This window comes from Bombus affinis, chromosome 4 (genome assembly GCF_024516045.1).
Source record: "Bombus affinis isolate iyBomAffi1 chromosome 4, iyBomAffi1.2, whole genome shotgun sequence".
NCBI classification, from domain to species: domain Eukaryota; kingdom Metazoa; phylum Arthropoda; class Insecta; order Hymenoptera; family Apidae; genus Bombus; species Bombus affinis.
In genome coordinates this window covers 592,300-620,153 of record NC_066347.1, presented here as the reverse complement: position 1 = coordinate 620,153, position 27,854 = coordinate 592,300, and the positions used below count along the sequence as shown (strand labels likewise).

The 27,854-nt window shown below is 34.3% G+C and overlaps 1 protein-coding gene across 1 annotated transcript in view; it reads left to right on the top strand.

Annotated features, from left to right (window-relative positions):
* LOC126915447 (fibrillin-2-like) overlaps positions 1-27,854 on the top strand; it is a 208,107-nt gene that overhangs the window by 153,420 nt on the left and 26,833 nt on the right. Inside the window, exons 14-20 of the mRNA XM_050720125.1 lie at positions 1,091-1,205; positions 2,975-3,111; positions 17,592-17,731; positions 20,238-20,340; positions 21,582-21,607; positions 25,315-25,389; positions 26,081-26,267. Of these exons, the coding sequence (XP_050576082.1) occupies positions 1,091-1,205; positions 2,975-3,111; positions 17,592-17,731; positions 20,238-20,340; positions 21,582-21,607; positions 25,315-25,389; positions 26,081-26,267 (783 nt within the window). The remainder of the gene's footprint in view (positions 1-1,090; positions 1,206-2,974; positions 3,112-17,591; positions 17,732-20,237; positions 20,341-21,581; positions 21,608-25,314; positions 25,390-26,080; positions 26,268-27,854) is intronic.

The window sequence follows — 27,854 nt, the reverse complement described above, 5'->3', positions numbered from 1 at the left end:
GTGTTAGTTGAGAAAGATATCAATTTGCAATGAATACCAAATGTCAATTTCATTATGAGAAAAACAAACTCAGAAAATAGCTGTCAATCAATAGCAATATATATTATCGCTCAAACGAGGCGTTTCAGACGTCCGACGAGAGAGTCAACTCGTGAAAACGTTTACCTTCCACGCTATTTACTTCCGACTATTCAGTCTAGCGCGCGCATTCTGTATGCATAGAAAAGGGGCTGCCTGCAATTAGAAACGCTTTTTACGACAGCAAATAATTACGGGATATAGGTGGAACGCCGCCAAACAATTAGACGCGTAAAGTAACTGGTCGATTTCGAAGAGGACAGTTTACCGCGTCTTCGCGATAATTGAGTTCCACGAATAATTTGGCGAGAAACCCAATCGATAATTCGACTTCTCACGAGTCGTGAGACAATTTCAATGCAAAATATAGTTGCAGCTTTGAAAAACAGGATATAAGTCATATAGCAGTGTTCTTTGTTTTCTTTCCACTGAAATAATTTAATTCGTCAATCTATTGATTTAATAAAAGAATTTAGGAAAGCACAGGTTTTACCCAATGTACTGAACGCGAACACGACTTATCTGGTTTAACTAAATATTGAAACGTGTTCTCACGTAGCGTTTTCTTAAAAAATGTAATTTCCAAATTTAAGCTTTTCAATTTTTATACTCTTATGGGAAGTTTAAAAATACAAAAATGCAGATAAAAATGCACAAGTATATATAAAATGCAAAAATATATAAAATATCCGAAATAGAGTACTCGTTATAATACTTAATACATAAAACTTGTTTAGATTTCAGTTTTCTAATAGTGTGCATAAGAATATTAATTTGTATAAATTGCAGTTTAATTTTAATGTAATAACTTCATGTAACAGCTAATGTGAAACCACATAGCTCCTTATGACGAGCTTTGTTGGAGCTTAATAAAAAAAATATTTGTAAGCATTTCGAAACAATGAATAGCATACGGTTGCATCACATCCTTTCCGGTTCCAATGGTTATTAACTATAATTCCAGACGTTTCATGAAACACCGCATGTTTAATAACAGGCTTTGTTGCTTCAGACATGCCACGACCGTTCGTCAGGTGTCCCCGAGACATGGACGTCGAGCTACCCGCAAGGCAGAACACGATACGCGTCTCATTTCCTCAACCTAAGTCCAACATGAACTGGTGGAGGTATTTATCAAGACACTTTGTCCATGTTATTATATCTAACGCTATTTCCGTAGGTAACGTAAGTTGAATGTGATGGTGAATTTACGATAAGGTAAGAAATTAGCTTTAATTCTAATATATGTCGATGGTTATAGTATTGGGCTGTGGAAAATACGATGTTTCTAGTTCTTTTTAACACAGGAATTGACAACCCCTCTTGTGTAAATCTAAAAAAAAAATACACTGTGCCTTATGATTATGAAATCATCATAAAATTTTAATAACACCATAAAATCCGACTAGAAGTATACGATATCGAACAATTAAAACTTTCAAAAGTTATCCTTGCAATCTCATTTTTCTTGTATCAATTTTTCTATAATAAAGTACTCTGTTATACTCGTGATACATACATGGTAATTCGTAATTCATGGTACAAGTGTAATCAGGAGATTCTATCGCAGAAAGTAATACGAGAGTAAAGAATAACAAAATCCAGTTAAAAGCTTCGTTTCTGAAAAAAAATCGAATTTGGACATTTGTAAAATATACGTGAATTTGACCAATTCTCAGTTGGGCAGGTTTGGGTAATTGAAAGCAATTGTACATTTGACTAATCACACTTAAATCAATTCCTAATCCAAACGTTCGAAAATTGACACCAACGTCATTTCCACTTCATAATTCCTTTATGCCTGGACTTCTTCGGTCCAGATTAATTTTTATATTAAACATGACGGTCAAAGTATCCCCGCCATTCGTAAAGTTTCGCGTGACGAGGTAAAATTAATTTCTTTTCGCGAATCTCTTCGCTACAATATGTCACCACAATAGACTGGTTTATCTTGTGTCGCAAGCGGGTCTGCTTGCAAGCCTTCCACGGTGCACAATGGGAATTCCAAACGAGCTTAGGGGCTTCCTTCCAAGGCCGTATACACGTCTTTGCCCCGGTATTTGTGCTCGCGTTTCTATTTATTCAGCCGAGCGTCGAGTCGGTCGTGCACGCTTTTACGCGGTCCGATAGAGAAATCATCCGCGACGCGGTCCCGTCAATCGCCATGGGGATCGTAAAGGCAACGCGGATTCGTATTTGTATTTTTATGTTAATGGGCTGTCGATCGATATCTGTCTCGCCTGACAGACAGATCATGATCTCTACAAATCTGTCTATGTTAATTGGATCAATGCATGACTCAGTATGATATACAAGTCGTATGTAAAAGTGCTTTGATGAGTAAAAGTAGATATCCGATCACAGAGGATTAAATCATCTGACAAAATGAATGTCTACAATCTATTACTTTTTTTCATTAGGTGCTAAAAGTAAATGAAGATCACACTGAGAATTTATGACAAGTGCATTTTTGCTGATTCCATGATTTTTATAGCTATGTAATATGAAATTATTAGGAACAAGTATAACTTGATGGATTCCAAGATATAAGTCTTTTGAAAATAGCTGGTAAATCATAATAATATTATAAATAATATTAGGTTAGTTTAACTTTACCAGTATTAGTCTGCATTATAACTAATGTTATTAATGTCTGCTAAATATTAAAAAAAGTAACAGAAACGTATACTTAATTCCACAACCAAATACTTGTTACACTGTTATCTAAGGTTTAGTTGTTATATATACATATATTCATTTGGTAATCGATCGTCGATTGGTCCTTGATTCGTCTGACAGACATAGAGATCATGATCTCTATAAATCCCTCGCTGCGTGCATGACGAGTCTGAATTCTATGTTAGTTGGGCCGATGGTTGACTTGGTTGTTTTGCAGATACGTGGACGCGTCGCCGTCGTGGGCAAAGCAATTGGAGGCGGATTTACCGGCAGGTACGACGATCGTCACTTTCACGGCATGGTCACCCGTGTCGAATTATACCAGCACGTGCAGGATAGTGATCCGTGTTCGAGGTGAGTGTACCTAGATAGTCGTACGATTGTTGATTGTGAATATACCGATTTATGACGAGATTTCTGAATATTGGTCATTGTATGTAGATGTAAGTTTCGCATGTATTATCGATGGAAAACACGTAAGAAATAAATTGAAATTGCAGGGGACGTTTTCCTACAGAAAGCTTTCTTTCCAAATAAATCGATGAGGAAAGATAGTCTATGACAAAAATTTATATCTAGCCAGCTAAATATATTTGTATGTCGGAGATGTAGGGACATCGGGCCTTTCTTTTGGAAGATTTCCCAATACTTGGGCTCGGGGTGACATAACTGGTCGCCGAACGTAGCCACGGTCACGGGATGAACGAAATGTTTTACAGAGGAGGTACCAGTGTTAAGGGATACGCTGTATAAACAATCAAGTCTTGATCAGGAGTAATGCTGGTTTATGTGGAACTGCCTAGTTACGGCGCTTGGGAATTTGTTGATATTCCCGATCGATATGTATTTGATATATGTAACTGTATCTGTCTTTTATTTTGCAATCTCCTTGGAGAGTTTACTGTCATCGTCTTGGAGTTAGTCTTAGAGAAACCCTGTGCCTGAGCGAACGTGTCAGTGTGTTATCAAAAATATATTAAAACGTATAGAAAGTTTCCCGTTGACCGTGGATTCGTTACAGAACCCAAGAATAATATCAAAAGCATTTGTTTACTTACTGTTTGTTATTCTAGTTAACCGTTAAACTAATTATTTATCAAACTTTGTAAAGAAATATTAATTTATGTAAATACAACCTTTATTGAACATCACGATGGCAAATACTAACGAAGAATCGTCTCGCGCTCGAAATCCAAACGACAACTCGACATGTATATATTTTTGAAATTTTGTAAAAGACAAATCTATGATGGATTATCTTATTTGTCAAAGCAATGTTCCAATGTATGTTTCTAAATTAGCAAAAAAAATGGAGTCAGAAACATACAATCTTATTTATTCTCGCAGCACGAAAAAATGATATCCTGAAGAATCTCCGACTAGTAAAGTTTGAGAGTGTAATTACAAAAATTTCAAACCAAGTTTAAATTCCGTTCGGAAATTACCAACGCCGAGTCGGTGATATTTTTATCTCGTGCAAAAGGTAATTTCACCTGTAACGTTGTTTTCGCAACAAGAGGACATTCGTGAGGCAATTTCTCGATTTATCTACGATACTTGAATCACACACAAACGTACAAACTTTAACAACGTGACTATGAATATGGAAATATCGATATCGAGGAATTATAAGGCTCGATCCATCGATCCGATGGAAAATTCGAAAATTACCGTTTACGGGGATAATTTAATGCGGGGATATCGCGATTTAAATCCTATTTCACGTACGAGTGGTCGGAGAATTACCATTGTCGTTTCAATTCGAATTTATGCGACTTTCGTGTCACGCGATACTCTTGTTAGGCGTTGCGATCTTAATTCCATGGAATTAAGAGACACAGTTGTGGCACACGCTTGCAGTGTATGCATTCTTATATACCATTATAGTTTGCTTCTAAAACTGTTAGGCGTGGCATGTATCTGGTCTTTTTCAAAGAATTTCCACGAATTAGTAAAATTCGTTTCTACGAAATAGTTTTTAAGACTGGACTAATGTTAAGCTATCCAGATTTGAGATATTAACCGTTTAAGTCCCAGTGGTCATTAGAAAAACAGTGCAATAACGTTCGTCATATTTTTTACTTTATGAAATAGATCTATATTATTATATATGCGTACTGTTAGTTTATAAATATTTCAAGTTTTGTTCAATAAAAATTATCCAGAAGATAACAATGAAATAAAAAATACCGTCAGTCGTCCGAACCTTTCAAATTTATTGGGACTTCTCGACACGAAATTTAAACTGCGCTATTTAAACGGTTAAATATTTTACAACTGTCTACCAGAAAATATTTCTATTATTAACGATGGATAGAAAATATTCTTCTTATAAGTTAAAGAAAAGTTCGACCCTGAAAGAGTAAGATTAAAGTTAAATTAAAACTATTTATGTATCTTTCGTAATTTTGTATGAACAATCGTCTACAACAATCATGCGGTTTACAGTTTCAGACCAAATTAACCTGGTAACTACACAATTTCCTACATGTATATACAGTATAACGTAATGTAAGCCTTGTTACGATACGATACAAACGTTCTTAATTAAATAAATATAGCACATTCCACCTATATAACACTTTAATCACAATTACAATTAAATTAATTACTAAATTACATTAAAAAATTATACAAAAACCAATTTCAATTACAATTATTAATTTCATCTCTGAAAATTAAAGTTAATGAAAGATCGTTGTAGCACATATCTTGAAATTAAAAGATTAATAAAATTAAACAAATGGGATTAAATGTTTCACTATTGATCAATAGCGGATGAGTAGAAAAATTGCTATTTACAGCGATTACAAACAATAACATTGAGATGGTATTACAGGACGATAATATTGAATCAAAATTCGTTTTTCGAATAAAATTTTATCCATGATAGCTTTTAAAGATTAGAATCGTCAAAATAATTTCTCTCCGTATTTTCTCCCTTTATTACAATTTTTCCGATATTTTTATTGCTCTTTAAAAACTTTAAGTAACTTCGTTGCATTTCTCTGGTATTTTTATTACTTTTCACAGACTTTAAGTATCTAACAAATATTCCATTCATCGACGGTTTTTGAAACCTAGTTGACCATTTCGTTCCATGGGACACAACGGTCACATTAAATTCATCGAAACGTCATTGTTTCATTGGTTTCCGCGAGTACGAAATAACACTCGACGGAAAGCGTTCTCCAGAGGACCGCGACGGTTTCCGGTACCGACGTCATAAATACACGGTGGTCCACGTTACCTGTAGCTCTATTTCTCCCATTGGCTTTTCCACCGAGGTCATCGAGATATCGATGGAAAAAAAGTTTTTCACGCTATGGAAACATTATTTCACTGGTATCTACTGCGCTGTCTATTTTTTATCGACTGCACATGGTTTTACTCTTATTTTTTCTACTGTACCTTTTCATCACATATGGTAACAGTATTAAAAAATTATGTGTCCCGTAAGAGCTACACATTTTATTTAAAAAGGCTATAAATTTAAGTTAATTGACGAAATAAATATTTATAATTTATTAATTTTCTTCAACATATTTTGAAATTGAAGAATTTAGGAAATAATTTTAATGATTTTGTAAAAGAAATAGAATTTAAGAAAAACATTCAGTGATCGTTGCTTGAGACTTTGAAGAAAATCTGAAAATTTAAAAAATTATGAAACCTTGTGCGTGTAGAGCAGGTGAACCGTAATAAAATTCTATTTTTTGTTGATGTTAACTTTAGTTAAACAAGTTTAAAGAAAAATAAATATCTTTTTCGGTGGAACGTTTCGTTTGCTGTAGAAAAATTCTATTTTTCATCTGATTCTACAGGATATTCATACGTGCGATATCAAATACGAGATTGTGTGAAAAAATAAAATTTCGAATGTGATTGTTAGATGGAGTTACAAGATATTTGAAAATGTTAAAATTGTTTTTCTTAATGGGGTTAGGAAACAATTTTCCTTCGATCTTTCTACTTGTAATGTTATATTATAGCGAAAGAGTCACTATATTATATTTATCACGTATTATACATATATATATTAAACATATTTCTATATTCGGAACTAAAATATGTTTATATATATACAAACATACACGTACATAAAAAAATATAATTAAAATTAAAATTTGGAAAAATCGTAAAATTCAAAATTCCGTATTTCTTAGACAAATTCGAACGCAGCAGGATGATGACTTGAAATCGTTTCCAATTTTATCATTTTCTACGATTTAAAAATATCTTTATCGCACTTTCTACATATTATATTCGATCTATAATTCCCTTAATAGCAGCGAGACTAAAGCATGATAAAAGAATAGATCGATTCTGTAAATATAATTTTAACGTTTAATATTGGAGAAGAAAATTATAATGGTTCTTAATACTGACCTGGAGATAGAATTCTTATGGCTGATTGTTAATGAAATGAATGGCGTTGAGGATCTTGAAAGGAAATAATATGAGAATGAAAAGAAACGATAATAATGATGGTAATAAGAAAAGGTGGAATACGCTGAAAGTAAAGGAACAATAGTAGAAGAAAAATTAATGAAACGCAGAACTTAAGATCCCCTTTGAGTTTAAAAGTGAAATTTAAATACCGTAGAACTGTTATGTATACTACCACGGTGTCCTGCGCTGATCCTGAGAAGCATGTTTCCATTTTATGCCAATTTACAGCGCGCGACCAACTTTTGCGATCTATTTAATTCGCAATCTATTTAATGTATGTTAACAACAAACTCTTTACTGTTGTAAAGGGAACGAAATTGTTCACGTATTTCATATCAAATTAATATTATGAGAATGATATTCTGGTTATTTCCAGTCGGAATTTCATGTTTAGTTTGCAACCACGTATTTCGTAAACTTTACTCTTGTGAAAATTTATACTCTATAAGATCGAATTCTAGCTAAAAGAGAAACGAGACTAAATACAGGATCATTTTTTTTAAATTCGAAACATTAATACGTTCTTTGCTTTTGAGACGAAAGAATATGAAAAAATATATCGTGGTATCTCAATGACATTTCTAACATGTAGCAATAACTTATTATAACTATTAGTTTAGCTAGTAAATTCTGGAAAAATTGTTAATGTATGTAAATTTTATATACAATACGATTCATTTTCTTCCCTCTACTATCTAAAATTCCACTTACTGGATCCACCCACTACGAATAATACTCATACATACAACTGAAACACAGAATTTATTAGAAAGTATCACTTATTGAATGTCCAAAACGGTCGAATCGATTAAGATAGTCATCGAAGCAGTGAAAAATCTGTGCTTCAAAAAATTGCTGTACAACGAACTCGAACTTGCAAAACCGATAGTGCGAATCGTTAAAGTTTCGATGGATGTATTCGCATTCCATAGGTCGGCCACAATATCGCGTAACGCAGAAGAGAAATGAATGGCTGTGGCCGCAGACAGTTCGAATAGAAACGTTATTTTGCGGTATTATTTGATCTCGGTGATGCATGATTTACGATCGCGCTGCTTAACCAGCGGATAATGGGACCGTTGCCCAAAGCGTTCGCGTAAAGAAAGAAATCGAAACGGTCGATCACATATCATCCTGGTGAACAGGCTTTCTCACGTGGTCCCTTTGTTTCTCGAATTTTTCCTGACCGCTTGCCTCGCCTGCCAGGGTGCAACCAACGTGTCCCATAATTCTTCATCTTGATCGTTCAATATAACGTCTCTATTATTAATGTCGGGTTTCTAGCGGTGCCCCAGCTCGCGCGAGGCTTAGCTTGCGTTTCGTGCTATTTTATCGGGTTTACGTTTACATGACAGCTAGTTTTTTTCAGAGGAAATGCCTTCATGCTAAATGTGAATCCGTGTACATACTTTTCTGTTGCCTTTACTTTCCGGTGAATAGAGAGAATTTAAGTAGATACAGTTGGATTTTTGTACTTTTTATATTATTATTTATATTAATTAATATTCTTATCCTCCGTAAATCCTACGTAAACCGTCCCCTCCGAAAACAAAAATGACGTAAGAGAGAATATAAATGCCAAAAATAAATAGAATAAGTTTTCTCACAGAGTGAAAAAGAATTCCGTTATGTAAGGATTAATTGATATAATTGCGATTTAGTGATAATTATATTCAATAAAATCAAAATAATTACAAGTACTTACGGATTTTTAAAATTTCAAGTTAAGTTGATAAAATGAATAAACCAAGAAATTATAGAGAAATACGGTTCGTGTTATTATGAGATTTCACAGCTTTCGAAATAATATTCCATAAGATATTATGAAAATAATTTCTAGTAGTTGAATTACATTTTCATAATTTTTCGTCTTACAATTTTTTCCCCATAAAATTAAGGCAGCAAAGAAAGCAAAGCCAAAAGCAGTCGGTTTCGTATTTTCGCGCGCACAGCAGGACGTTTAATTCGCAGCAGAGTACCGTCCGTAAATTACGAGCGAGCTTCGTGAAACCACAAAGGCCGATATTGCCATTGTACGAGTCAGGATTTCTGCCCGCTTGCTTCATTTCTTCGCGATATTCGAATAGTCGATGACAGGCGGAATCTTTGCTCGTCCTGTCACTAGCAAACTTCCGTTTCTCCGTTCCTGATTGCTGTTCCTGAAAGGAAGTGTCTCCTACTTCGGGACAAATTACACGGAAAACAATTTAAAGAATGGCGCGTAGACGCTTGGTCGATGCGAAATAAAAAAGCGTAATTATACGGCAGTCTTGCTTCGAACGCGACACAATCAGATTTTCAACGAAATACAAAATAATTATCTTCGAATATAGTAACACTTACTGTCTATTAGCATTTTATCAATGTATTTATCAGAAAGATTTTTTAAATTAAATTTATAAATTAATTTAAAGTTCGCGAGAGGAAAATATGATTAATTTATTAAAAGTTAATGCCGAAATAATATTGCAGTGAGTTAGGAAGAAATTTTATAAAACATTATACATAATGCGAAATATAGTCTACGTTAGAAAAAAATTCAGTAAGTTTTATATTATACTGTAAAATTGTATATAAAAGTTGTATTACATACAACTAGTTTAATAAAATTCGATATCTAAATATCTAAATACATATTCTAGTGTATTAATTATACGCTAGATATAAAAACATTTTTTTTCATTTTTAATAAATCGGTTTGAATAAATTGGTTTCAACAAATCTTACTTTTTTATTGTCAATTAGTTGAAATGATGTTCATGAACGTCAATTAATTTTATAAACAATATTTATAGCTTTATAGACTCAAGCTATCGCCAGACGTTTTTATCAAAGTAACGATCGAAAGTAAGCTTTAATTCTTCTTTATAGCCCAGAAAATACTAAAATTGAACATACAAAACAACGAGGTACCAAGTTAATTGATCGTGGGTATAAAAAAAATTCAAACTCTGTAAAACAGGTAACTCGCACCTCTCAGTTTTCTAAACCCAAAGATCCAGAACCTTACCACCGAAAAACATCTCCTTTCCGAGCGCGAAACTTCTAAATTCGTACAATTAAGTCTGCCTCCTCCATCCTTTTGCACCTACGTGTTTTCTACGTTACTGTTTCCACGTCTAAGCAAGGTGAATCGTTTCGCGTTTACTCGGAACAAATTCGCAGACAACAAACTCTACGGCGCAAAACTACAAGGTGCGCCCTGGTTAAGGATCGGTACGGTCGTTTCTGCTCACGGAGGAACGTTTGTTCGAAGGCAAACAAAAAACGTACGCCAATTCACCGGATAGACCAACGATCGAAGGGCATTAACGAACAAACCGGACGGGTTACAAAGCCGCGGTTCAATCTAGAGTTAGAAGAAAAACAGCAAGAACGAGAAAACCAGCGAACTCGACGCTGGACGACTAGGTAAAGGTTGGCGGAATCGGAGAAACCAAAGAGGAAGAAAAAGCGAAGGGAACGCAGGATGTGGACGAATAGACTAGCTCGATTCTCTAATAAAAGGAAACTTTTTCAAAAGCTTGGGGACATCGAACGAAATCGGCCTCGGTCCCGGTTTCGAATCGGAGCTCCGAGACTGGTAGAAGTTTAGTTTCGTTGGTAGCGAGTGCACTTAGTCCAGTCTCGCTTAATTACTCATTCCTGAAGTTCGCGAAACTCTCTTTAAGCGAGTTCCTTCCGATGGACGTCGGTGCTGGACAAACAGGAGAGAAAAAGAGAGAGAGAAAAAGAGAGAGAGAGAGAGCTGGCTGACACGGTCAGATGGATTCTGACTCGATATGCAATTACGTGAAACAGAACTGCTGTTGATCCAGTAGTGCGAGCGAATCCGGCACGGTGATTCTTAATTGCTCGACCTACGATTTCATTATACCGTGAAATCTCCCGCTGGATTAATTAATGGACGATTTAAAAAGCGCTAACTTTTTCTGGCCGATGGACATGGAAATGGTAAAAGCGCGCCGATGTATCGTTGGCCTTGGGAAGAAATGTCAGAGAACTATCTTTCGATGATGGACAATTTTGTATGAAATATCGTAAAAGGAGTTATAAGATGTAATGAAAACTATTTTTGTTCATTGATGAATCTTGTAGAGTAGTGTTTATTAATATCAATGTATTGCATAATAACACAAGAGCTTTAGAAATTTTAACTGAACGTGTAAATGACGAGGGTGATGCACTTATGGCCTTGGAGATGAAGGTCAGAGAAATGTTCTTTCATTGTGGAGAATTTTATGAAATAGAAAAGTGATGGGTGTTATTCGACTGTGTTCTCGGGAAGACGCGTCTGCGATGTGACTCGTCAACGAGAGTCGTAAATTCTCGTCTCGATTAATATCGACATCACGAACCAGTCGATTCCCTACTTCGATTACGATGATAGGGAAATTTTAATACAATTTAACACAGGGTTTTACAGTTTAAATATAACTATATATTTCATAAAGAACACCTTCGAAGACTGAATGTGCGGATGAATGTCAAGTGTAAGCGGAACGGTGTCGTTTTTCTGTGTATCTTATGCGGAGAGCTGAGAACAAGTGAAGTATAGACGATGCATGTAGAAAGGATGAAAACTTGAGATGGGTGTGCCTAAAACATGGGACAAACGTCAATTCGTAAATTACAATCTTCGGTGAAGAAGTAATAGCAACGATCATCGCTCCTAATTGGTTGGAAAAGTAAGTAGAAAATGAGAATTGATCGCCCCAAACTGAAGGTCACTCGAGGGTACGCTCCATACCGACATTCCGCGTGTCCCAACGTTCAATTATTATCATTAATAAAATCAAATAATATAGTAGAAATAAGAGACTCGACGTATAGTAGAAATAAGAAAAACACTAAACCTTATGGCAAGCAGATGGAATCATTGGCAATACAGACTAATTTTTAACACGGCAGTAACGGCTCCTTGGGGATTATTGCTGGTACGAGTGAATTTGCTAAGGAAAGCGTGGACGGAGAAATTAAACTGGAAAAAGGTATATGGCATCTTTAGAAAATTAGAAACGGTTATTCTCGAAAGGTTGTTGCGGATGAAGAAATGGGCGACTGTGTAATGACTGGGTTGCGATACGGAACAAGTGTCACAGAAATTATTCTTTTCGATCTATATATCGCATCTACCGATGTATATTAGTTTTTATATTCAGAATAGAGTTTAATAATGTTTCTATAGTACATAAATATACTACGTATTTGAATAACGCAAAGATAACTTATTAAGTTTTGGTAAGAGACGATACAATGACTTTATGTTTACTCAATGAAAGTTAATTATAATTCCACTTGAAACTCAATCAAAGGATTAATTAAGCTCTGTATGAAACAATATTCAAATATTTAAACTGTTCTTAACCGAACTCCCAACTTAACAGACTGGCACGGTAAGTTTTACCTCATTCACCACTTTGTAAAATAGTAATAAAACACCAAATTATATTAAGTACACTGTAAGATAGAGGGATTGAAGCGGTTAAAATTCTTTCCTTAGAACTTAGACAGGAGTTCAAACAGGAAATTTCAAATTAGTCAAGTGTGAAACTTTTAATCGAAAACAAAACCGTGATCAAAGAACTGTTCCGATGCATTTATCGCGATAAATGTCCTCGTCTGAGTTACCGTTGAGATCGAGGGCATCAAGGATCTTGTCGAACTATTAAATCGGATCTGTGAAACTTTAAATTGTGTCAGACCGTCTTAGCAAAGTGTCTCCTAACACGATTCGTCGCTGCTGCTCGTCAGATCTTGTTTCTGGTTTAATTAAAGGTCATAAAATGATAAGCTGGATAATCTATTGACATGGAGAAGCAACCGATTGGTAATTGCAGTCAAATCGATCGAGCCCTCCAATGAGGATGATTTACTATGAGTGCCGTGAGAAAGAACGTGGGTAGCTCACGCTTGCAATTAGTTACATTTATACGTACATTTTTCTTCGGATCGATGGCTGGAGCTTAAGCATCAGTGAGTCTTATAATGAAAAATGAGAAAATAGTTTCGTTACAGCCTCATATACAATAATTCGTAAAGTTATATTTATCAGTCTTATATTTATTATAGTCTCATATTTATTATAAAAATCGAGAATATTCGAACACGGTATACAAACATCTTCATGAATTTTTTTATGAATATATGTGTAAATTCTATAGAATTTAGAACATCAACTGATGGTTTGATTTTCCCTGTGTTTACTGGGAGTCGGTCGAACAATATAAATAGAAAAGGACGGGGTCTTGGGATAGAGAATAAAACAGGATTTCAAGAAGCGAAGATTGAACAAAGAAGAAGGAAAGCAAGTTAAAAGCTAGAAGGAGAAAGAGAAGAGAAATCAGAAGCGAAGAGTTTTGAGGAGATACGGAAGAAGACTTAGAAAATCGATTCTTGAGTTTTCAAAATATTACACCATTACATATGTATCTACTTAAAATTTCAAACCAGTCTAAAAATGTACGTGTCACATAAAAATATGATATAGATAAATACTGCAGATTTAAAACATAATGTGATTTTGTATTACGTTTAGCTGAGTTGTACATCACTTCTGTATCTTTTATGTAATTTTTAACGTTATTAACTCAGAAGGAAGGAATATCGCAATATCTCAAATAATAAGACAAACAAGCTAAAAACAGTCTTCTTTCATCGTATAAATAAGGAATATAGTAGGAAAGAAATATCGATTTCTCTCTTGACGTAAGAGAAAACATGTCTTAGTACCGAATGCACAGTGAACTTTACCGAGATATTTTATTATTAGCTAAGTTTGAGCATAAGACACCACGTATCTGTTGTAGTTTAGAAAATCCCACGAGGAAGGCATATAACGTATACTTGTTGTACTTGCACTTCAGTTCAATACTAAACCTACCACTGCTGATCAAATTGACCGTTTTCAAATTTCTACGCAAATTTAACCATATTTAAACGTTATTTATGACTTTTCATAAAACATGCATACAATTGTTATATTTTTAATAATTATAATATAATATTTTTCGGTATTTATTTCTGACTTGCTTTTTTCTTTTCTAAGAAGAAATTGTATTCTGTCCTACCTACCGCGGCCGGTTAATTTGACCGGTCGATAAAATATTTCATTTACTTTTAAAATAAATGCAATCAATACAAAGAAAAGACTATCTCTAGGTCAGATTACAAACAAGATCAATAATAGCAAATAATAACAACTGTTACGCCCATAATCTTGTTATAAACCCTAGTAAATTGTTACAAACATTTTAAAAGTCGAGAAGTTTCTTGGGGTTATTGCTCATTCCGATAAAACACGGGTCTTTCCCATGTTCTACGGTCAAATCCACCCTCGAGCAACCGTTGATGGAGAACGACCAGCGCCCATAAATATTTTCGTATAAATATCGCCGTCACAGACCATATTCTTACTTGCTATCGTCCTTTCGACCAGAATACATCTCAGTTTGTTAATCAATCAGTCGACATCTAAACTTGTTATTTCTAAAACTCAGGCAGAAAGCATCTCAGAGCGTTTTGTGTAAAGTTGTTATAAAAGAAAAAGTAAAGCATATATAATTTGACAATAATTTTCTATTCCGTACATGGTATTATTCTGTGATAAATATTTATCTTAGAAATGTCAAGACTTTCCAAAAAATGCATTATTAAGAAGAATAACGGACATAGAAGAAGACTGTTGAATGTGCGATGAACAAGAAACTACAGCAACAGAAAACAGCATGAAAACATATGAAAAGCTATTTACAACCGAATCAGAGTTGAATATTATAAATAAGCGTTCACGTCCAGGGCAAAAAGGAAAGAAATTATCGTTGACAGCAGAGAGTGAGATTGATGTAGAGTACCAACGTATCAAAACTGGACTAGATGGGACAGTTTGGAGAGAAATAGATGCAAGTGCCAAACCTGGCAGGACATCAGGACATAATATTTTTGGGATATGCTAAATGGCATATAATGGAAGCACAAGTAAAGACGGCATTTTATCTTATCATTGATCATCGTATAAGGAATATAATAAAATGTACGGAAGAAGAAGCATTTAGAGTATTGGGGACTAAGTGGGAGCTAGATACAACAAAACTAAATGCATTTATTGCTCTGCTACATGCCCGCGGTGCATATCAGGCAAAGAATTTAGATGTCTCATATTTTCGGAATAAAATTTGGGGACCTTCATTTTTTTCAAAAACAATGGCAGGAGTGACTTTGCTGAAATTATGAGGATTATACGATTTGATAAGAAGAGCGAAAGAAGCCAATATTTAGGAACCAATAAATTTGCAATGGTATCTACAGTATGAGACTGACTTATAGAGAATTCACAAAATTGTTATAAACCTGGTACACGCATTACCGATGTATAAAAAATCGCGGGGAAAAAACCATGCAATAAAACTATCAACAAGCTCAGATTCATTACCACAAAAACTGGTCAAGTAAAATATTGTAAAGGTTACAAAACTATGAAAACCTGTTCAAGATGCGGGAAATATGTATGCGGCAAATGTACATTTGATAATAAGATAATTTGTAAAAAGTGCAGCGAAGATAAATAAGCTATATCTCTATATAAATAAAGGTGTAATTGTATTTAAGTCTATAGTTGAAGTTAAACAAAAGTAAATTTGGACGAAATTTTCTGAAAATTCATCATTCTACATACATTCAGTTATAAATTGACCATTATCTAAGTTAAATCATAAAAACTATTGCTTTTCTAATCACCGATCATTTTGATCGGACACGGTAGAAATAGGTATACACGAAATATCGGCGAGTTTAGTGATAACGATCAAAAGAACTAAAGAGAATTTTGCGAAATTTAAAGTGGACTGTAAATATTGTTGTAATGTCTGGCTTCGAATCACTTTTCAAACATTGCTCTGGATAATAATTTTTCCAAGGCACAATATAAGTGATAATGACCACGGAATAGTATTGCGTAACATGTATACATAGTAGATACATAAATACAGTAGAAGTATATAGAACTATATATATATATATATTAGGTTGTCCGAAAAGTTTCTTTCGTTTCATAAGGTGATTTCTATTATTATATTCGTGCATAATTCAATAAACTAATATAAAACAAAAAATACAATACTTAATTGCTTAAATTCTTGATTTACTTAAATACTTAATTTCTTGAATAAAAATATTTTGTATTGAGTAAAGTAGTATTGAAATCAGTGAAAGAGAACATGATTAAGTAATGGAGCTATTCATATATAATTAGCTATTTCGCTAAATTACGAGATAATGAAAGGATAGCTTAAATAAGTGATTATGTTTAATGAACTGCTAATGATTATTTTTTTTATTTTATTTTTAAATAAGTTATATAAGCTAGCGAATAAATTGTATGTGTACTTCATTCACAAAATACAATTTTTCTCGAAATCGTCATTTTTAGAATAAAAGTCTTGGAGGAAATTTACCGAATAACACACAAAGCACAATTTTGTAAATCGTGCAATCTCGTGTAAACTAAACATTATACATTCTCAAATTTTTCTAAATTCAAATGTATTTATTACATCAAAGGCATTCAACTGCAAATGTTCTTGAAATTAATTACTACAATTTCGACGATGATACAATTTCATTCCGAAATATAATTGCAACAGAAAAACCTCTAAAGTAAAAAGAATTAGAACTCTAAACCGAGAAAAACGCTTACATTAACCTACATACAAACTTATCCCAAATTTTCCCACGTACTTACTAATTACCCCAACGCTTCCAAAAGCTAATCTGATTAAACAAAAAAGTAAAATAGAACGGACAATTTTACGCAACTTATACGAAACATTCTAAATTGCAAAGATATGACCCCAGAGTCTTGAAAATCTTTCTTTCCAAAATTTAAACTTTTGTATCTTGAAAGTTTCGCTGTGTACTTTAAAGCGCCAATTTCATTAGTGTAGTATCATGAATCAAGCACCTACATAGAATGACATCAAATATTTTTAACGATATCTATAAGAAGATACTGTGTAAAGTTTCATAATGTATTAAAGTAGATAGAAATATAGTAGATATTTCTCGTAGAATTTCGTATACATATGTATACATTTATGCTACGATAATACAAACTATTTATACAGAGTGTCCCAGATATTTTCCGCAAGAAAAAAAAAAAATAAAAACGTAAACTTATAAATACTTTATTATTGTAAATGCTTTATGAAAAATGTATAACTTTAGATTGCTGATTCTATAATAAAGATAATAGTGAAACATAATAATCGAGATAATAATCGAGATAAATTTCTGATGTTGGAATTGACATTCGCCGTGCATTTGGAACTCCTAAAACGGCTCAATTTGTTTACCATACTGACGACTGATTATATTACCATTTACAGACACGGAGAATCCGAAAGTTTCGACGTGCCCGACGTCCTTTGAAGTGCGGCTAAGCCCCAGCGAGCGAAATCGCTTAATATTCTGGCAGGAGCCAACGTTCACCGACAACGTCGCTGTCGAGCGGGTCTACAAAACGAGGGTGAGCAAACGACATCGAATTCGGCCGGGTAATCCCCGCTGTCTCCGTTTCCGACCGCTCCACCAGCCCCCTCTGGACAGTCGGAAATTTCTGCTCGCGTTTGATCTTGAGAAGATGACGCCTCGCGACGACCCCTTCCTTTATATCCGACTTTATTTCTTCCTTTATTTCCGCGTGGAAAACGCCCCTTTTTACCCCCTTTTCGCATTCTTCGCCGCGAGGGGATAAGATTCTCATCCTTCTTCCTCCTTCTTTCTCTCTTCTTCTTCGTTCCTTTTCTTTCTACCAGACACTTCTTCTCCCGCGAACAGTTTATTAAAACTTCTTCCCTTAACGATCAAACTTACCAATCTCGCGGTTATCTGCGGTCTCGTCATTAATTACCTCGCTGTGTCTCGAAGACGCGGACTAGGTAAAAAGAGGAAGAACAGTGGGAATTCTTGGGTGATCAACTTTTTCCTACTCTCCTTTTCGTCCTTTTCCTTTTATCCATCTTTTTTCTTCATTTGTTTACTCGTTTATCTAATTCTTCTTCTTTATTCCATCATAAAGTGTTCCATTCTTTATTATTTAGCTTATCATTCGAAATCGTTCGTCAGATAAAATTCTTGGTTCTTTATAAAATTTTAATTTTTAGTTCTTGTCGAATCTAGGCACGAAGGATAGCGTAATAATCTACTATTTTCGTTACACGTAACCACGCACTGGTACGGTAAAACAGAAATTAATGCCAGCGCTATTTTATCACTTTTCTTATGGCAAGTTATAAGCTTCGATAATTACCATTTAATTTTATTACAAAAATTTAAAGCGCAAAATAAGAGATGACATTATTTATAGAATGACCTATAAAAAACAATTATTAATGATATTTGTGACTTTCTGTTTCATCCTTATGTGAAAGATTTTTTTGACGCAATAAAACATGTTTTCTCGGTAGAAGCAAAAGCCAGATTGAGACATAAAAGTTTCGAGGATCGAACGAGGCGCTTAACTTTTCCTTATTTCCTTTTCTTTTTCTTCTTCTCCCCCTTCTTTCCTTTCTCTTTCTCTTCTTTTTTAATTTCTGTTTGTCTATCTGTTTGTCTCTTCTATTTTTCTGTTGAACTTGTACTTTGGCGGGGGTTGTACACTTTATTTTGGCGAATGGAGTGGATAGCAAAGTTAGGACAGAAAGTTTGAGGTCGATGATAATTAGCTACGGTTGGATTTCGAGCACTCGTCAAGCAGGCGAACGACATCGCGACCGTTGCGTTATAACGCGATAACGTGTTCGCGAATTGGCTGGACGGGCGATAATTGACCCAGCCGTAATTGGAGGGCTTCCTCCTACGCGGCTAATAAACGCGACGCGACGTTCCGGTGTGCACCGACAAATTGCTAAGTTGCGTCGATTAAAGTGGGCTTCGAGTGAAAAGCGAGGGTACTAGGATAAGGATTAAAAAAGGAAATACTGGCGAAGAGAGAAAAGTGCGTGTAACGAAAGTAACGAGGAAGACACAAAAGGTAGGACGCAAAGACAAAGGAAGACGCAAAAAGGTAGAAAATAATGGCAAGTGAAGATACTTATGAGGTTTTAAGGTGTTAAATTTTAGTCAATTTTATTGATATTAGACTGAAAATGTTTACGTATTTTTGAGAAATTCGACTTTTGCTTTGCAAACGTGAGTGTTTCGTCGTCGGATTAGTTGGAATATAATACTACGCCTTATGTGGTTTGTTATATACTAATTATTATATGAAGACAACATGAGAAAAATATTCATAATAAACCCATTTTTAATTCACAAACTTTCATGTAACTTGGTGACTACAAGAAATTTTTAATCCTATCAGGAACAACTTGATAGATTTGAAGACACAAGTCTTTCGAAAATAGACGATAAATCCATACGATGATAGGAAACGATAGGAAAGAAACAAATAATATTGATATAATTGTCATGTTAATTGATTAACGTTGGCAATATTTTTACGTGTTCAAGAGGGTTACAAAGTCAAATATAAAAATAGTTAAGAAATTCTTATTTTCCAAATCCTTAAACTTTTCTAAAAATCCATTCAGCTGCCAACAAATTTTTAATATTATAATTTTTACCATTTTCTAAAATACCGATTCACTACGTAAAGAAATGGAAATAATAAATAAAAATATCAGTCAAAACAAACATGAGAAAAGAAAAGAACAGAAGAAAGGGATCGAATGAATGGAAGAACCGGGTGGAGGGCACGGATTAATCGACGCAACGCGATTCAATCGTTGAAAGGGGTGGGCATCGTCTGAGAATTCATTGAGGATTCTATCGAACATTGGCCGTGGTGTCTGGGAATGCGGAGTTATCGAACGATAAACGAAACTCGTCGCACGTCTGCTGCTTTAGATAATAATTCGAAGTGCTCACGGTATCACGGCGGCCGTTCTGTATTTCAATCCCCAAAGCGGGGCGAGTTTCAACGCGCGAGAGCGGTTGCTATCGAAAGTTAACTCGCGTATATTCCCACGCAGGAACCCGGACAACTGATGTACCCCGGCATTCACAACGTGCGCTACATCGCTTCCGATGCAGCCGGAAATCGAGCCGAATGCCATTTCTCGATACACGTACGAGGTAAATTTATGTAATGTGAGAGAACGTCGCGCCCGGTTGAGCAATCGATGATATCGAACTACGACGACCTCCGCCGAATATTTTCGCCTGGTAAATTGGAGGGTGGACAGAGAACGTCCTGTTAGCTGGACGCGATGATTGCCTGTTATATACGATCACTGCGCTGAGCGGAGGATCCTGGTTTATGGTTTGTTAGGAGGCTGAACGAAGACTCGCTCGCATACGCGTTTGCAGGGGAAGTTGTTCCTACTAGCAGATAACATGAGGATATTCATGCATTTAAAGAAATTTTAAAAGCGTAAAAATGTTCTAAATTTATATTTACAATGTTCATGCAAATATATAAAATGGGAAATATATGCGAAGTGATATATAATTATATTTGATAATAATAGATAAAAAATAATCTGTATAAATTATATATATATTGTTATCACATTTATTGACTGCGATAAATTTCTATTCAGGTTCCATTTCTTTAAATATGAATTTGTACAAATATTCGCAACCTAATTATATCTTTTTAAAGCACTGATCATTCTAGAACTTTAGATCTGATAAATCCTTTGACAGCTTTTATGAAAAATGAAATTTCTTATTCCAAGGCTAACAGAATTTAACGTAAAATAATTATCAGAGAAATTTACGTGAATAACTGGAAAAAAAATATTTCAGTTGAGATAGATTCGAACACCATTTTTAAGATAAAGACAGTACATTTAAAATTCTTATTTCCCATGAATTATAAATTTGTATCATCTTTTAAGATAATAATTACAACAAGTACTAATCAGAATAATCTTTCCATTGGCTTTAAAAAAAATATGAAGACTGTTAGAACATAAGTACCAAAGTGTAACTTTAGAAATAAAATAATAATTAGTGGAAACAGTAAGAGTAATCACTAAGGTGTAACTTCAGACATGAAATAGTAATTGTTAGAAACGTAAAAATACCTGTAAAAATGATACATTTCTCGGGCGAAGTCCTCTTTCCACGCAATTTATCAGATAAGATCTATCTTAATCGACTTCACCTAATTACATCGGTTTAATGGATTCAATGATGACGATTCTCATAAAATTTCCGTGTAGACCAATCGCCTAATCGAGGGATCGCCATGATAAGAAAAAGAATTATACTTTCGTCGGAGGCTCGGGGAAATTTCATCGTCGATAACATCGATTGCGCACGATAGAAGACAATTAATCGAACTTATCTGGTATCCCGTACATTTTCAGAATCCGAGCATCGTCGAGATTCCGAGGTGAGCTAAAAAGGGATCGTTTGCCAAGGTTTCGTACGAGCGGAATAGTTTTCTGATACGATGAAATGGCTAGTCCCTTCTTTCATCAGAAACATAACTTTATTTTTTTCATTTCGTAGCATTTTCAGCGATCCTCATTTTCTTTAGCTTTAGTGCTTTGAAAGTTTCACTGCCGCATGTTGTCGCTCGTTATTTGATAACATTACGATTATAATTCCTTAATTTAATTATTTAATTTCTTTATGGACAGTTATGAAGAATAACTTAGAGAACCGCTTAATTTTATTTATTATTTATTTTTTGAAAATATTTTGTTTATTTTCGTTCTTTAGCAATTGTCAAAAGTGTAAAGTTACAAACGTGTATTTATTGAAAGTTTGATACCGAAAAGGTTGTATATATATATATACAAATATAAACAAATTCAGTGAAGATTAATCCCGAAAAAAATAATTCTAAAAAAGTGTTTGTTTTATCTCATTTTAAGTAATAAAAAACTACAGACCAACAACGTTGAATAGGATGTTGTAACTTACATACTGACAACTCTAACAAATAAAATGGATTGTCTATATTTATTTCGGGATTAATTTACAAACCTATATTGTTTGAATTTTTCTAGTTTATTTATACAAGTATTAAACTATTCAGCTTTGTTAAAATCAAGTTTGAAATCGCTTTCATTAGAAAAATTAGTAAATTTGCAATGCTGTCTGAAATTTTCTAATTTTTAAGCTAAAATGTTTGTTTATTCTTTCAAACGCTAGATAAATCAAATTCTGACCTACATTAACATTGCATGGTAATTTTATCTCTCTAAAAAAACAAATTTCTGCTTTGAATTTAAAATGTCCAAAAAATGCACGTAACTACGTGTTCCACTTTCCCGAAAAATCGTAAACGTATTCGTAAAAAAAAAATGCTCGAGGTGAATGCACGAATGCACGAATCTTCGCGAGAGAAGACATAAATTCGTTAGCGTTGCATAATTCGACAGTGACGAATACGGGCAAGTCTCGCCGGAAATCCGGTATCCATCGCGTGATCTCGTGCACTCCCTTATCTTTTCTCTTTCGTGGAAGAAAAATTCCAGAAGCCACGGGATGCTGTTGCATGTTCGAAAGTGTTCTACCCGAGAAAATTTCGAAACGCTTCCTACGTTTACTTAGTTTATCACGCGATTTACGAGAGAGGATTTTCTGGCCGAGCTGACAGACAACTTTATAGTCGTTCCACGAGTTTTTCATGCGAGGAAAGCGATAGCTTCTTATAACGGAAATAGCTGTACGCGGTTGTAAACGTAAGGGAAATTCGCTAACCGACAAATTTCGTGTCGTCTTCGTTTTCACATCGAGTTACTCACGAAAGTATTTGAACACTTATCAGAGAAAAGTTATAAAATTATGAGAAAACATTATGTATGTTACGTAAAACGTTTAAAATTTTCGTTCACATTATAATGAAACAGCACTATCGTGATTAATATTGGTAGAATTTGAAACTAATTTGGAAATGTATATGGAAGTTACAAGCTACACATTGTAAACACATACATATTTAGTCAAAATTAGTACATACTATGAATAATCATCTTTTACATAATGTATAAACATAAAATACGTGTTAAATATGGTCCACTAAATATGTATCGAGTGGATAGTAATTTAATATTGTGAATAATTGATTACGTGGTTTTGTGATCTTTGCAACATGTATACTTGCACAAAATATCTTGTACAATTTATGTCCATTGTAAAAAACGTATTACTAATTAATAGTGGATTGTGGATTTTTATGAATTTATAGGAAATCTAAAAGTGCAACGTTGCACAAAATACACGCAATACAAAAGTGTATAAAACATCCTAAGCGTAGTGCTTTCTTGGTAAATGAAACGATTTTCCTCAGAGTTTCTAGCTTTTTAATTATATTCCTAAAAATATTAATTTCTACAAAAATTGGTAGTTTATTAATTAATATACATCTTACGCGATCTGATAAAGGTATTATAAAGGTCTTGTATATTCTGGTATTATCCCAAATTTCTTCAAGTTTTTATTTTAAATCTTTGTATATGCAAATTCCTATGTATTTCGTCTATTGCAAAACGATAACTTGAAATATTTAAGTGGCTCATTCTTTGTACATATTCCTCTGCTACTTTCTACTTTGTTTTGTCTTTAAGATTCAACAAACAATTGAATATTTTCTACCTAGTATTTGATAGTGCCGTGATAAAAAGGGAAAGCAGATAACTGATTTGTGATTTAATGGTTCGACATCGGTGAAATGGTTTTATTAATGCAGCAGCATCCCCGTTAATTAGAAATCAATTAACTCACCTGTCGATTATTCGGATACCTATTAATTAAACTCTCGATCATCTGCATGCATAATAACCGTACCGATATTGGCATAATTAGACACTCATCGAATTGGTAAATCATATTAATACGTTCGATGCTGAATAGCGTTAATTAATGTTAAGATCGATCATTGACTGAATTCTTGTTTTCTTATTTTTCTTATTTAGGTTTACACATTTTTCCCTTCCTTTAAACTAGCTGGCTTAACCAATTTAGATACGATTAACGTATTATGATGCTTAAATTCTAAATACGTGCTTGCTCCTCAAACTACATATTTAATTATACATACATAATTACTGTTGCACGACCACTTAAAACCAATATTAATGATCACTTGATTATTGAGATCACGTTTCAGTAACACTCGCAACTGGATATTATTCGCGTGATTTAGATCGAATGCCACGTACAAGTTGGGACAAATAACTTGTAGTTAATTTAATAACGTGTCTAAATTATATAATTGTTGCTGATTGTCGTAGACTTTGATTAATGTTCCAATAATTGTTGAAAATGTATGGTGCAATATCGATAAATAATTAATGAAATTTAATAATCAAACATTTTTCATTTCTATCAAGATTTTGTAAATATATTTTAGAGTATTCAGAGAACCAGTTCTAATCTTTGATCCAAAAAGTGATTCAATGATCTACTATCATAATAAAAGCTATCAAATTCTTCTAACTAAAGCAACTTCTATTTCAACTAAATTTGTACACAAGAATAACACTCTTGCTTCAAAGATCTTAAACCAAGTCCGATTAATAATTTTATAAATTATACGAGTTCTACAAAATCGAAATTAAAATATCTTTTAAACTAATCAGTATTCAATTATTTCACTTTGATAACATTTGCGTAGGCTGAGAAGATAATTCGATCTATGCAAAAAGAAACGTGAGTTTCCATTTTAAAAAATAATGCAACTGCAAAATGCATATGCATCATTGCACTTATAAAACAAGTATGGTCGTGGAAATGTAGTCCTGCCTCGGTTATTCATCCTCTTCCTTCAACATTACCTTTTATCTTAAACGAAGGAAGAAATATAACTTGTCCAACTTGTATACACCTTGGCCATCAAATTTTGACAGCAATCGCAACTATAATTCACAGCAAATCGTTATTCAAGCTCGAACTCGATCATCATCATCATCATTAAACGTCGACAATTTGTTCTCGCGTGCTCTTATCTGATGCTCTCGATCTAAATCAAAGTGATGCCCAGTTCCGAGTGTTAAGATAGCGGGCGTTTAAATCAAAGCAGCGGTTGAACGCCGTGCAACCAGCAGAATCCAATCTGAAACCGGTGCTTACACTTGTTTTGCTATTTAGCCACGGTACTACAGAAGAAGGATGCTGATGTGTCCCGGAAGACCACCCCAGCCGATACCATCCACCGCTTATGGGGTGAGTATACGCGATTTCTTCTTCTAGAATAATTTTCGTCCTAAAGACCCGTTCAGACATGGCCAGCAGTTTAGTCAAATGACAAGTAAGAAACTCGGTACTAAAATTTTAAGACAGCGGTCAGATACGTTCGATAAATCGGTAAAAATAAATTGCTGGATATATCTAAATGGTTTTTAGGCATCCATAGCTGAGATGGTCAGGTCGCTCGATCAAAACCAGAAGAATGAATTATTTCTGATTGGACGACTACGATGAAGATATGAGATGTTGGCACACTATCCACAAGCTGAAATGACACAGGGGAAAGGGAAATCGCTCGACTCAGCCAATAATAACAATGTGTCTGAATAGGGGCGTCACTGTTTTATCCGTCGGTTAGTACGAGCGAATGATTCCTCTTTCCCCAGTGTCGTTTTAGCTTGCAGGTAGTATGCCAACATCTCATCTCCCTAGAGTAAAAGTCGTTTCAATTTGGTTGACACTGTGTTTACACGAGTGAATTTGAACAACTTAAAGTCGATCGTTCAATCAAAAGTTGTCTAATGTGAACGATGTTTAAAGGCCCTAAATTCTAAACCGTTAGTAGCGAGTTACTCACTTGTCTCGCTTGACTAAGTTACTGGCCATGTCTGAACGAGTCTCAAAGGAGAAAATAGAGGGAGAAGAAAATCACGAGCCGCATTTTCAGTGGCAGATACCGAGCGGATGCTATCTGAGGTATACAAGAATCTTCTCCGGGGCGTACGCTGTTCAGAACTATCGAGGACAGAGACAGGACGCTTATCAGAAAGCGAGGGCGGCTTATCACGAAGTTCATCCCATTCACGAGAACCAAGGTCAAGCCCAACTACCTGCCTCGTATCCCCTCGGAGACTGTAAGTTTCTGCATGTTGCTGCACGTTTCTACACGCTTCTGTCCTTTCTAGTATTATTTGGGTTCCGATTGCACACGGTTTCATGCGATTTCTAAGTTGACAATATTAAAGTTCATATTAATTACGTTCAATGGGGGATAATCTTTACAATTTTTTTCTTTCTCGAAGAATATTGAAAAAAAAGATTTTTTCTTGCATTTACTTAAAAAAAATGTCTAGAATATGCATTAAACTGTTGAAAAATATTTTTAAAAAATGTATGACATCATCGACATCGAGCTTGCTCTTCCTCGATAGATGTATCGAAGCCGCATTGAGTACGTTGATTTTACATGATTTTGATAATTACCGAAATACAGATTCAGATTTCGTACAGACTTCTCGGAGTTTTCCACCTATTTCATCTCAGACTTTTCCAATGGAGTCGAGCGTGATTATAAGGCCTAATTATATAATTGATCATTGTACCATCGTTTTATAAAATAAATATTGCATATTTTTATACACAAATGCTCTTGATATGTTTCATTGTCTTAAATAGAAATCGTAAGAATGTTACATGAATTTACTGTAATATATAAAGCAATATCGTGATTTAATTCTCAAGAAAATGATTAAAGCCTATACACCTTGTTCTATTTCTAGAAGATATTAAGTTAAATACACACCTACATTAAAACTTCCTTTTATTACTTTAGACAACTTAATGCTATGTAATGAAGCTATCTGCAGAGTGGCTTTATCAACATGCCGGGCAAGAATAATTAACTTACAAGTGTACGAAGTCACACAAAATTCCAACACGATGTAATACTTGATTCTATCATTCTACCTTTTATACCTATTCATCGACTCGTTCATAAATTTGAAATAGAACGGTATTTATAATACCTGCGAACAATCTTCGTAATCGCGGTCAGAATTTCCATTTTATTCAAGTTCCAGAGAATTCTGTTGAAACTGTATTGCAAACATTAACTTCATTCCACGTACGAATATTCGCGGAAAACGAACTAATCCATTGCATCCAGTTAAATGGATGGATGTGTGTAATGTTTTCTCACAAATGTCATGCTCCACTGGGAAAATGCCAAAAAATCCACTCGATCGACTGATTTAAACATTTTTTTTGATTGCATTTTTTACGAGATTTAGTCCACGAGGAAAAAACGGGAATTAACTTTTACAGGGACTTTTTCTAACTGTTGTCGCAGAAATATTTCAATGCGCTGGCTGAAACAAAGTAGGGGACGTAACGACCCCATTTGCGGTCGTCCTATGCACGATCGTGGAAAAATTAGTATCATTTGCGACTTGTACACAACAAAGTGGTAACTGCTACTAACTGGTCCTATGAGACCAATTGTAGTTTACGTAGGAAAAATGTCACGTTTTTTACATCTACCGAAAAGAAACACAAGCTAAGATGTTAAAATAAATGTTCAGAAAATGATATTGCACAGAGATCAACTTTATCAGAGATTAATAACAAAATAATAAAACATATAAATAATAAAGAGTTTCCAAATAATAAATAATACTATAAATAATAAAAGCAAAAAACAAATGTCAAATCAAATTTGAAAT